Source organism: Sabethes cyaneus, chromosome 2 (assembly GCF_943734655.1).
Source record: "Sabethes cyaneus chromosome 2, idSabCyanKW18_F2, whole genome shotgun sequence".
Taxonomy (NCBI): Eukaryota; Metazoa; Arthropoda; class Insecta; order Diptera; family Culicidae; genus Sabethes; species Sabethes cyaneus.
This window is the reverse complement of record NC_071354.1, coordinates 61,941,677-61,954,547: the sequence shown is the minus strand read 5'-3', so window position 1 is coordinate 61,954,547 and position 12,871 is coordinate 61,941,677. Positions and strand designations below refer to the sequence as shown.

The 12,871-nt window shown below is 39.0% G+C and overlaps 2 protein-coding genes across 2 annotated transcripts; one reads left to right on the top strand and one right to left on the bottom strand.

Annotated features, from left to right (window-relative positions):
• On the bottom strand, positions 1-2,293 carry LOC128736999 (H/ACA ribonucleoprotein complex subunit 4). The gene is made up of 4 exons (XM_053831534.1): positions 2,168-2,293; positions 783-2,095; positions 541-711; positions 1-485 (listed from the first exon to the last, which is right to left on the bottom strand). The coding sequence occupies exons 1-4, from the start codon at positions 2,178-2,180 to the stop codon at positions 417-419; spliced, it is 1,566 nt and encodes a 521-aa protein (XP_053687509.1). The 5' UTR covers positions 2,181-2,293; the 3' UTR covers positions 1-416.
• Positions 2,294-9,206: 6,913 nt separating this feature from the next.
• On the top strand, positions 9,207-12,871 carry LOC128737001 (stromal membrane-associated protein 1). The gene is made up of 3 exons (XM_053831537.1): positions 9,207-9,461; positions 10,321-10,637; positions 10,698-12,871. Exons 2-3 carry the CDS (start codon positions 10,389-10,391, stop codon positions 11,892-11,894), a joined length of 1,446 nt encoding a protein of 481 aa, XP_053687512.1. The 5' UTR covers positions 9,207-9,461; positions 10,321-10,388; the 3' UTR covers positions 11,895-12,871.

The window sequence follows — 12,871 nt, the reverse complement described above, 5'->3', positions numbered from 1 at the left end:
TTATTATTACACATATAGAATAAATTTCTTCATTAAACTTAATTTCTAACAAAAACAAACGTTTTGCTCCATAATTCCGTACCGACATCTAGTTAGGTACCGTGACCGATTGCGTCCGTTCGACATTTTCGAGATTTTTATAGCGAAACTCGTGACTGCACTCAAAGCAACTGAAAAACTATAGAGCATCTACTCTACGTATCGATTAACCTAGAGCTGAAGAAAAATCGCGTATAGAAAAAAATCAAATTTTATAAAACCTTCGAAACTTATAGGAAAATAATTCAGCAGTCAGCTATTAACATTGACTGTTCAATAAGTAGAAACAAACGAAGGCTCGTAAATAAAAGACATCACGCTAGTGTAACGGCGCGAAAGTCAGAAAGTCGGTCAATGGAAAATATAGCATTTGTCGTTCATTCGGCTTCCTCCGCCTGTTTCTTGTCCTTTTTCTTTTTCTTCTTTTCCTTTTTAGATTCGGCAACCTAAAAAAAGTAGAGTATGTAACGTCTGTATAAAAAAATTCACATCCTTTTTTACCTCTTCTGTGGCAGCTTCCGTCTCTAGAACTTCAGAAGAGGTAGCCGCTTCAGGTTCTTCATCATCTTTCTTGTGCTTTTTCTTCTTTTTCTTTTTCTTCTCGCCGGCATCAGTATCGACAGTGGTGGTTTCCATTGAGTTATCTGCGGCACTACCCACACTCAGCTTGCGCTACAGAAAAGAGATGTAATTGTAATTTAAAATAAGATTTTCCACACAACTCCAGCACGCCACCAATTTACCTTTCCTCCAATCAATTCCGTGTCCTCTTCTCCGTTCGACTGCTGTGGTGCTGCTGGCTTAGAAAAATCGGTATATCCTGTCAACCATTCTTTGGGTGTTTTATCGTTTGGTTTTCCGAATTTATCCAGCTTTCCACTTGCAATCAGTTGTTTCTTCATGGACGCTTTAGGACCAAGTCCCCACCGACGAGGATATGTGTCACGTTCCATGATAACACGTTTGATCTTGGCGCATACACCATGATCGCAGCTGGCCATCGTCGCTGTGGTCATCAGTGCAATAGCCAAAGCAACTGCTTCGCCCTTTGTCGTTACGATCACGATTTCCTGATCCATCTCGATGCCATCTTCGTAACGCAAAACACCAGGAATCATTATTTTGGCACCGTAACAAACAGCATTGACTGAACTGTCCTTCATAATAATACGTTTGTGGCCGACCAGTAGGCCCTCAAGTGGCTTGATTACCCTCCGAAGCATTGATTCATCCTTATGGTTTTCATATAGATATTGAGCATCCAGAACATCATGCAACGTCACCATGCCATCTTGTTCTGACTGAATTCCGGAACGAACGCGACGCAGTTCCAACATTTGGCCGCCGACTCCGGTAACGAGTCCCAGATGAACACACATTGTTCGAATGTAGGAACCAGCTTCACAGCTTACCCAGAATACACCCATGTTACGCTGTTCGTCATAATCCAAAAGTTTAGAATCGTAAACAGTACGAACACGCAGCTGTCGTTTTACTGCTGATATCAATGGGGGTCGTTGAAATAGTGCGCCTCGAAGTTTTTCCAATCCTTGATGAACCTTGGCAATATTCTCAACGGCTGAATGGAGCTTAAAAACGGCCACGTACTCTTTACCAGCACTCTGCTGACTTTTGACAAGCCGAGTTGCACGGTCAATGCACACTATTAGACAACCAGTTACCTTCGGATCCAGTGTACCGGAATGACCAGTTTTTTCGACCTTCAAAATTTTTTTAATCCAAGCCACTACTTCGTGCGAACTTGGATTAGAGGGTTTATCTAGATTGATGCAGCCAGATGTCACATAGTCCTTGATTTTACGGTTCAAAGGAGAAGATCCAAAAGGTAATGGAGTGTAATGATTGGTCCGAACATTTAAACGATCAAAATGCTTCAACAACAATGGCCATTTCGATGTATCTAGCTTAGCTATGGCAGTTGAAGCTTTTATTTGGAATTCAGCCGACTTCTGGATTTCACCAAGATCGACTTCACCACCATCCTCTTGTTTAATTTTCTTCCTTTTTTTGTCTTTTTTGATAGGCGAACCCATTTCTGAAAGTAAAACCAAATCACAATACATATCAAACGTGTTTTCAGTCGGGCAAAATTGTACACTAAACTTACCAATGTCAGACATTGTGATAGAATAGAATGAAAAAGTATTTATATCCTTAAAATCTGCTAAAAACTAAACGGAAATGCTTTTCAATTGTTGAGCCAATGCTTAGCACGCCATTGAGAACGATACGATACCCGGTCCAAATATTATGCAGCAACACGCGTGCGAGAATGTGACATTTGAGGTTAGAAATTCGTTTGACATTCAATGTTTTTGTTTTCCGCGGCAGGGTTGCGCGTTTAGTCACTACAGAAATAATTTGCGAGGGGTCTATTTTAAAATCACGTCGCGTAACATTTCAAAAGGAACTAATAGCGAAAGTGAAATATTAAAAAGGACTGTGCGTCTAGAGTTTCGCAAAGCAAATACAGCAAAGTTTCGTTAATTGGTGGTTCGTTAATTGGGCGGTTCGTTAATTGGGTGTTCGCTAATTGGACTATATGACAACTTGAATGTCAAAATTGTATGGAATTTTCGAGTTTAGAAATTTCTAACAACTGTCAGTCGGCCCAATTAGCGAATCAGCTGGAGTGCAATCGTGGCCCAATTAACGAATTCAGGCTGTAATTGCTGCGCGTTTTCCGAAAAGTAAGACAGCTTTTTATTTGGGATAACCGGGAAAACTAAAGAAATGTTGAATGAATAAAAGAATGAAGTTCAATGAGAATTTTTGTGTGTCTTTTAATTTTTCTTAATTCTCAAATTCTTTACATTTAGCGATTTGATTTAGGTAAATAATGCATCAGTTTAAGATAAGCACAGATAAGTTCAACAGGTTCACCCTAGGGGAGGTATGTGTGCAAAAATTTTAATTGTGCGGAAATTTTTTGCACGAGAGTCTAATAGGGTAACCAACCGATTTTGTACCCATCAGCAGCTGTACATAATTTGGACACTTCCATTTGATTTTGCTGTAAGTGTCCAAATTATGTACCAGTAAAAAAAAATTACATTGAATTTTGTAGTATAAACCATGGTGTATAGAGCATGGTGAAACGGTATGCCGAAAAGCAGAAGCAGTCATATTGAAAAAAGCTATCCAGCTTTTTACGAGCCATAATGGCGGGCGTGTTCGTAATATTTGAACAGCATGTTTGACATTTCCCTAATACATCGCACGTTGTCTTTCCGTACATTCCCTCAGTTTTACCGTGAACGCGCGGAAAGAAAACGTGCGATGTATTAGGGAAATGTCAAAAATGCTGTTCAAATATTACGAACACGTCCGCCATTATGGCTCGTAAAAAGCTGGATAAAAGTCTGTGACGTAGGCATCTTTTTTACAAAAGCTTACAGTCTAAAACACGTGCTCGTGTTATATATACAACAACATCAAGGCAGGCGGAGCGCGCTTTTCTGATGATGACGTTCTTGTCATAGCGTAACTATCAGAGTTAAAGCAAAGTATTTATTTCAAAATCAAAAATCATATTTCTATTTATGTATCATTTAATAATAATGTATAACAGTTTTTCATAAACAGGTTTTTTCTTGAAAGTAATGAACCGAAGCATCTGCTTCTTGTTCATTGTCCATTTTTATACGCTTTTCTCGCCTCCGAGGTATCAGCGTATTCGGGCCCGGCTTTAGAGTTGATTGTTTCAATAGGCACCTCTACATAGTACGGTTCCGACCAAGGGTAAGTCGCTTAAAACATTGAGGCAGGCTCAATTTAGGGAACAGCTGACCTCATTGATTGCAATTGCGGTACCTTCATTTCACAGTTTATGGCACACTGTGGCCATCCTTTTTGACAATTAATTTTTGAAATGTGAGAAATTGGCAGCCCTGCCAATGTTTGTTAATGTCAAAACGATCAATCGGTCAAGCTGAGCGCAGGCGAATTTGACAGGTTTCACATGATGAGGGATGAGCACCTCGGCAGCACAGTAAGGCACAGACTGAACAAAATTTCCATGATAGAGGTGAACTGAATGTTCTCAGCGACTTACCCTTGGTTCCGACGATAGTTTCTATGTTTGGGGGATGATTTGCGTGAGAATTTGAACGGTTTGAATTTGGGGTGCTGACTCAACGGCAGCCTGTAGAGGATCTGACAATTTATCATGTTTTTGGATCTAAGCCGTTTGCGCCTTTGCGGTGTGATAGAGGAGGTTCCTTGGTGAAGCGTTCATTTCTTTGACGGGTGCGTTTGTAAAATTTGCATGCACTTGCTATGGCGCTGCACTTGTGTGGCAACGATCACTTCACTACAGGGGACAGAGATAAAGGTAGCGGTGATTTTTCGTACCATCATGCAAATCGAGCTTGTACAAATGAATTCAACTCCGCTGCAGTGGTTTTAACCTTGGAGTTTACGCATTCGAGCTAATAGTCGTGATCCCACTATAAGACAGGTAAAAAGTTTCATTGGCAGGCGACGGATTCGCAGATGCGCTTTCTCCCGATTCTGCCATTCCTTTACAATTAGCAGCACTTCCGCTGTACTGATAAATGCAGGATGAGCAACTTGCTTTCATTCACCTCATCACCATGAACTGGATGAAATTCTCCAGTGCCGAATGATTAACGTCCGTTTGGAAAAAGAATGCGTGTTGGTTCGCCGGTATTTGGGTGAATTTGCAGCTGAAAAGAATACATTAGAACCGCTTATAAATATTATTACAGTATTACTTACCTTAATTTTAGTTTTCGTAAAACCAAACAAATATTTTGTCATCGATCACAAGCAAGTGATTCCTTTTAGCAGATAGCAAACAATTTGTAACAAACATTTGTTGCTATGGGTGTTGTTAATAAAACCAAAGCAACGAGAAAAAGCTGCAAACTTCCTACGTCACAGAGCATCGTGCCGTCCCTTGCCCTGCACAACAAAAGCTTTTACTCCACTTCGCCTACTGTTGATCATTAGCGTTTCACCATGCTATATACATCATGGTATAAACAATGCATCTACAACAGTTTTTATTGTAGACATTGAAACTTTTGGTAAATTTATTGTAAAAGTGTCTCAAATTCAATATTTTTCATATTTTTTTTAATTTAATGCAATATAATTGGCCATGTTTCATCACTAAACTACTGGTTTTTCAAATACAGCCTGAATTTGATAATTGGGCCACGATTGCACTCCAGCTGATTCGCTAATTGGGACGACTGACAGTTGTTAGAAATTTCTAAACTCGAAAATTCTAAGCCCAATTAACGAACCGCCCAATTAACGAACCACCAATTGGGTATTTTAGCGATATTTAAATTCTCTCATATTATGATAATATACCGTGGACCCCCGTTCGTTTGACCGTTTTTAATCTGAACACTTTTTAATTTGAACCCCGTTGGTTTGCACGACGTCCCAAGTAACACACTTGGTTTTAAATAAGAATTGACAGCGGATTTAAAACAAATCGAATTGCTAACCTTTCGTTTCCACATACTTAATTACGACCGGATTAACACTGAAACAGCGCAAGAAACGAGCTAAAATGTAACATGTTTGTGAAATATTTCAAAGTGACGCCTATGCGTTGCATGGTTTTTGTACTACCAACTGAAAAGCTTAATCGCGCTGTTGACAGGAATTTTTTTTTCTGATATTTCCCTGAAGTTATATTTACATTTACAAGCAAATAATGACAGACATTTTTCGCAAGATAAAATGGCTAAAGTTATATTTCGGTAATTCATCAATCACTCAAAGCAACATTGTATAGCCTTCAAATAACCCAAACTAAAGTGCAATTTTAAATTTATCGTGAACTTTGCCATGCTACTTCCGAAAAATTGATGCGCTCAAGATTTACTTTTATAAGCAAAAGTTGAGTGGAATCGAAATAAATATCATTTTTTGATAATCTCACAAAACATGCTAATCTCTTTGAAAACTGGTGGGATATTTTATTTTAATTATGTTATATGTCCCTTGTATATATAAAATCATTCTACGACACAAAAATAATGATCTATTACATTATATTTTGGCGCAGTCATCGGCCATGTTTATACAAGATTGCGTTCAAATGAGCACACCGATAACCGAAAAATTCGAAACCAATAAAAAGCTTTACTGTATGCATTTTGTTTCGCGTTAACTTACAACTGATTCACAGTTAATTTTTATTTGTGAAAGAACTTAAATTGCGCTCAAAAAATACCCAGAATACTCATAAATTGGAGCATTTAGGCTCAATAAAATATTGCAATGTTGCGAAAATGTGTCAAAGTTATGGATCTGTGCTGTACTCATTGTCATCGCTTCGCCGCTGTTCAATGCCGGCAATTCGCCACTACGAAGTTGCTGATATTGGTTTGATTTTTGTGTGAGAAAAAAAGAGAAGGAAGTATTTTTGCTTTTGTTTTCACGTAAGTTTTGACAATTCGGCATGGGGTTTCGTGTGAGTGCGAACAGACTTAGAAATCTCTTTTACTTTCGTAGTCGCGAATACTCAGTTGTAAATGTTCAATAAAAACTTAGCTTTACAACCGAAATGCAACTTTAACCTGTCATTCTGGCTGAAAACATCGGCGTTAGAAATAAAACATTTTTATAACATCTTGTTTTCCATGAAACTTATTTATAATTTAAATGCAACTGTTTTCTGAATATTTTTCTAAAAAACATGTTGCAAGTGTTACTTGGGGTGCAAATTAAAAATGGTTCAAACGTCATACTCAATATGACATCATTTGCTTATGCAGACAATGCACATAAACACGATTTGTTTGTGCTGATCTAGCGTGTTTAATCTGTTTCACATTGCGTTTTCCCAACGATTATGGTAGAAATCCGATCGGAGAATGAAATATTCGCTGCTTGCAACTGCCAACTGAATCAAACTACCAAAACAATAACAAAAAGCAGGGCAACCAGTTCACACAAGTTCCAGCATATTTAGGGTTACCAGTTGTTCAAATTAAAAACTAACCCCGTTAGTTTGCACGAGGAATCGTTCAAACGAACGGGGGTCCACTGTATGATGTCACTGTAAAGTCACATGAAGACTTTTTCAAATTTGACGAGTGAAAGTAATAAAAAAAGCATTTTTTTCATTTAAAAATTTTTTTTAGGATAAGACGATAGCTTATAAGTAACCATTTTTCTTCTCAGCTCACCTTAGACAACACAGTGGATAGATAAACTATGGTCATCAGCCGATACAGGTTTCATATGGGAGCTGTCAAAAGCTCGGTCAAAATGAAAAGCTCTATCAGAAAGATAGAAGAGAGGAAGAGAACTTCTGACATCATTTCAATCAATTGGTTTGGTTGATATCTGTCAAACAGCAAATCATTCTATTTTTGATTTTTATTAATTTTTTCATCAAATATTCACTTAATTGAAATAAAAAAAGAACTGTTAGATTCAGAAAACGACGGGCTATCAAATGAGGCAAAAAAGCAACTTTTTTGGGAAAATTAAAATACCGAATTAACGAAACTTTGCTGTACATGAAAGGAAGAGGTTCTAGAGAAGTGAATGCTGACCTCCCTCCCCGGATTCATTTAGACGGTGATGAAATCGAGGTGGTAGAAGAGTTCGTGTATCTGGGCTCACTGGTTACCGCAGACAACGACACCAGCAGAGAAATACAAAGACGCATTATGGCAGGAAATTGTGCCTACTTTGGACTCCGCAGGACGCTGCGATCGAACAAAATTCGCCACCACACGAAGTTAACAATCTACAAGACCGGTAGTCCTTTACGGCCATGAGACATGGACTATGCTCGTGGAGGACCAACGTGCCTTTAGTGTTTTCGAACGGAAGGTGTTGCGCACCATCTACGGCGGAGTGCAGATGGAAGACGGAACGTGGAGGAGGTGAATGAACCATGAATTGCATCAGCTGCTTAGGGTATCACCCATCGCTCACACCGCAAAAATGCGATGAGGATGTCGGACGACTGCCCGGTTAAAAAAGTTCTCAATAACGATCCGACTGGAACGAGACGGCGGGACGCGCAGCGAGCAAGATGGATCGATCAAGTGGAAGGCGACCTGCGGACCCTACGTAGACTACGTGGCTGGCGAATTGCGGCCATGGACCGAGTAGAATGGAGACGACTTCTTCGTACAGCAGAAGGAAACGACTGCCTGGAGCTGATTAAGTAAGTAAGTAATGTTTCGGTCAAATTTTTCATCCGGTTCAAAATTCAAACCAATTCAAGTTTAAAAATCTGCTGGCATTTAGACTAGCGGAAGATAAAGTATATTTCATGCCTCGGCGATAAAAGAATGCATCACAACGGGTCGGACACTCAGCAAATTGTGCCGCGGCACTCCAGAGATATCAAGCGGCACACCTCCGGTTCAATTTTACATATGAAATGGGAGCAAGTCGCCTAACATAAAAAGGGCTGTGCCGAGTGACCGACCCCTTGATGCATCTCGTTTTTTAATGTTTTATTTGTCTCATTTGCAAACGCCAACACAATCATCATTGGAAAGCAATATATAAGCGTGACCCTCGATGCACTTGTGCACTTGTTTGAAAAACATTTCTGGCTTTAGTTTTCAAGAGGTCGCATAATCAACCCCTTTGCATTCATTATGCAACCTTCTGTAAACTAAAGCCAGATTTCTTGTTTACTTGCTCGATGTACAATAAACTTTTTTCGAATTACAAGTTTTTTATGCATTTTCAACAATTTACAGATCATCCACCATTTCGCGTGCGTAATGGCGGCTAGTGATGGGTACAACCTTCGGAAAATATTAGTATGCCTTTGGCAACTTTGTTCACATCAAGTTGTCATTTCAATCCTTGATTGTTGTAGAACTATCAAGCGTACGTGAGCGGAGTTGCCAAAATCAAATAAACATTTTCGAAAAGCGTACCCACATACCGCCATAAGGGGCTCGAAAAGGTGGATTGTCAACATGAAGAGTGAAACAAACCCTATCAGTGTTTCTGTTGCACATACGCCCTTTTGATAATTCAACTTAAATGGAAGAGTAAATGCCATCCAGAGTCTGAGCTATTTTTAATGAGCGTGTTAGCTGGTTGGATGGCTTTCGCTTTGAAACGTCAAGGTTCGTGTGGACGAAGTGACAAGACAAACTGACGAATGTTCCCCCAGTGAAAGTCCGAAGAAGCAGTGGAAAAAAGCATAAGGTTGAAAAATTAAAACTTGATGGTGAAACGAATAAAGTTTTTAGTGGTTTAATTCCTGTACAAAAGAACCTGCGGTATTTCGTTTGAAGCAAACAAAATCTGTAAAGTTTTGCGACAGCTCTCAAATGCATTCTGTCCCTGCGTTAATATTGATAACATTAGTGATTACGAGAGGGAGGAGCTGCTGATTTACTTTTTGGAAACATCTCAACGCGAGGTTTTTTGTAAGTAGAAGTGATATCCTGAATACGTCTACTACTTTTTTATGTCTGCATGAAATGTTTGTTGCTAACTCAATTTTATCACTTATTAATTATGGATTTTTATGATTCATAGCATAACTGCTAATAACTCCTAACAAGAAAGCGTTTAACAACATTTTTCTTAAAGACCAGTGCGAGAAATTGCATTTTAATGGTTGAGGCTTGTTGCATTCTGATTATCCGGATTATAAGTAGGCACTACATATAACTTATGTATTTTTTGTTCATTTTGTATTTTATGGAATAATTACAATGCTACGTCAAATGGCACTTATCGGATAAAAACAAATCGTCCTTGAATTATTGCACTAAAATTAAATTAGTTTGCATTGCTATTGTAGTAGTATACAGTGGACCCCCGTTCGTTTGAACGATTCCTCATGCAAACTAGCGGGGTTACTTTTTAATTTGAACAACTGGCCACCCTAAATATGCTGAAACTCGTATAAACTGGCCGCCCTGCTCTTTGTTATTGTTTTGATGGTTTGATTTAGTTAGCAGTTGCAAACAGCGAATATTTCATTCTCTGATCGAATTTCTATCGTAATCGTTGGGAAACAGATTGTGAAACTGATTAAACATGCTAGATCAGTACAAACAAATCGTGTTTATGTGCATTGTCTGCATAAGCAAATGATGCGATGTTGAGAATGACATTTGAACCATTTTTAATTTGCACGTCGTGCAAACCAACGGGGTTCAAATTAAAAAGTGTTCAGATTAAAAACGGTCAAACGAACGGGGGTCCACGGTATTGCTTTTGAATAATTTGCAAATTGTCAAAAACAAAAAAAAGTGAATAACATATTTTCTGTTTTAGAAATCTAAACTCTACTTTGTGTCGACTTCTTATCAACAAGTTGTAGTAAGCATTCAACAAAAATCGCAATGAGCCGTAAAAATGAAACAGAACGACAGAAGCAGATCCAAGAAAAATGTCAATTGCTGCTGACCAAAATGCTTCGTGATGACGACAACAAGTATTGCGTCGATTGCGATGCTAAGGGACCACGGTGGGCTTCGTGGAATTTGGGAGTGTTCTTGTGTATACGCTGTGCCGGTATTCATCGCAATCTTGGTGTACACATTTCCCGTGTTAAATCTGTTAACCTAGATAGCTGGACACCGGAGCAAGTGGTAAACTATCTCAGATTCTAAATTATTTCTCAGTTAATATTGCATGATTTGTATGACCAGGTATCGCTGGAACAAATGGGTAATTCGCGTGCTAGAGCTGTTTATGAAGCACTGCTGCCGGATGGATTTCGTCGTCCGCAGACTGATTCTGCTTTGGAGAGTTTTATTCGCGCCAAATACGAGCATAAAAAATATCTCGCCAGAGAGTGGGTTCCACCGCCCCCTCCGAAAGTCGATTGGGATAAAGAAATCGACGAGGAAATCGAGCGGCAAAAGCGTAAGAAGAAAACGGCGTCAAGCGGCGGACATATCTCGATCACTTCACCCGTTTCCACAATAAGTTCTCAACACGGGGATAAAAAGACTGGTTCTGCATCAAGTTCAACGACTGTTGCAGGTCCGCTTTTAAAGCTTAAAGCACCAGTCAGTAGTACGAAAACATCTAATAGAACTTCTACGGAAAGTACTAATTCTTCGTTGACCTCTGCGGTCGTAAATAACCAGGGAACATCGGATTTATTGGGTCTTTCTCTGGGAACGACCGAAACCGCACCTAGAAAAACTAATAGTGAAGGTAGCAGCTCGCTGGACATCTTGTCGAGCGGATCCAATCGACCGACAGAGAATGCTACAGCAGGTGGTGACGATTTAACTAATTTGGCGAAAGAAGAGGCAGATTTCTTCAATCAAGCACCCAGTAAGACGGGCGAACTGCAAGGCAAACTTACGAAAGACAACATTTTGGCATTGTACAGGTCAGCTCCCCCAACAATGGCAAACAACAACTTTAATGCCAATCTAGGAGGTTTTGGTAGTTTCAATAGTTATCAACCAAACGCTTATCCTTCGACAACGGCCAGCATACACGCAAATCCCTATCAGATTAACAATGGTCAGTCCTCCGTTACTGCAGCGGGTGGCTTTGGTGCTTTTCAAGCATTTCCTAGCAATGGTCAGTTTATGATTCCTGCGGCAGGTGCACCTACAACTGTGCCGCCCAATCCTATGTTGTATAGCAATGGTCCCTACCCTGCTACAGCCACAACTCAATCAAAACCTGCATTTGGTGCAATTCAATTCCAAAATCCTGTTCACCAACAGCAACAGCAACAGCAGCAGCAAATGAGTAACTTTGCTGGAGGCACTGGAATGACACCCGCTGCGTTTGCTAACTTTCCCGCGCAGCAGACCCAAACACAATCCGACAAACTAAGCAATCAATTTGGTAATATGAATCTACGAGACGTATGGCAATAATCTAGGGTTTTGAAATGCCGCTTTCTATATTCATACTGCTAAAGCAAACATAAAAATGATACACAGACTAGAAAAATCAAACGGTAAACAAAAATAATACATCTACTTACACGGAAAAACTCATCCTACCTTAACTGTGCAGACGAAAAAAGAAATATATTTACTTATATATTTTACTACTTAAACCAGTACACGATAACGTTAGGAGAATTGGTTTATAAAACAGGAACTTTATTATCAATGAATTTATAGACCTTGGATTAAAGTAGATATAAGTAAATACAGATAAGCAACATTGTACAAGTGGATGCGATACAGAGAACTGTTATGTTACTTATGTCATCATCATCGTCGTCGTGTCTGAATATAAGTGATCCTTTCTCCACTTAAACAATGGTACATCTTTAAGGGAAATCTGTTATGTGACTGCGTGTATAAAAAACCGATAAAAATTATCTACCCTCTCCGTACTACGTTATCGTATATGTTAATTCAGTTATGCATTCTAAAAACGCTAGAATTAGAGCTATGAGTAAATTATTAAAACAAAAAAAAATCAAAAGTCAAACGCAGATGAACACAGAAAGGCGATATTTGAGACATAGCTACCTATTTGCTTCTTTATTCGTACATTGCTGTCAGCGTGTTATTTTGCGCAATATACATTCAAACACACACGCGCGCACTTGGTATTACATTCATTAATTGCGTCGTATATAGTAAGATTAGCAGCGATAGGTGGAGACAGTATTTGAAAAAATCCGTTTTAGCTAAAGAAAAAAGTATTCAGTCCGATCACATGAGCTAGGGGGACATTGGACAGGTGAGAAATAGTAATATCAAACAAACCTAGATAACATACAACCGATCAATTCAACAACAGAGTTCTCTGTAAAAAGTTAAAATGAGAAAATAAATATGAACTATTATCGATATGGATTAAAATGATTGAAACTGGATGGTAAATAAATAGCAGA

Coding starts and splice junctions, on each gene's coding strand:
- LOC128736999 (XM_053831534.1), bottom strand. Junction 712..782: donor CGGAATTGATTGGAGGAAAG/GTAAATTGGTGG, acceptor TCTTTTCTGTAG/CGCAAGCTGAGTGTGGGTAG. Junction 486..540: donor CGGAAGCTGCCACAGAAGAG/GTAAAAAAGGAT, acceptor TACTTTTTTTAG/GTTGCCGAATCTAAAAAGGA.
- LOC128737001 (XM_053831537.1), top strand. CDS start 10,389: ATGAGCCGTAAAAATGAAACAGAACGACAGAAGCAGATCCAAGAAAAA. Junction 10,638..10,697: donor GCTGGACACCGGAGCAAGTG/GTAAACTATCTC, acceptor TTGTATGACCAG/GTATCGCTGGAACAAATGGG.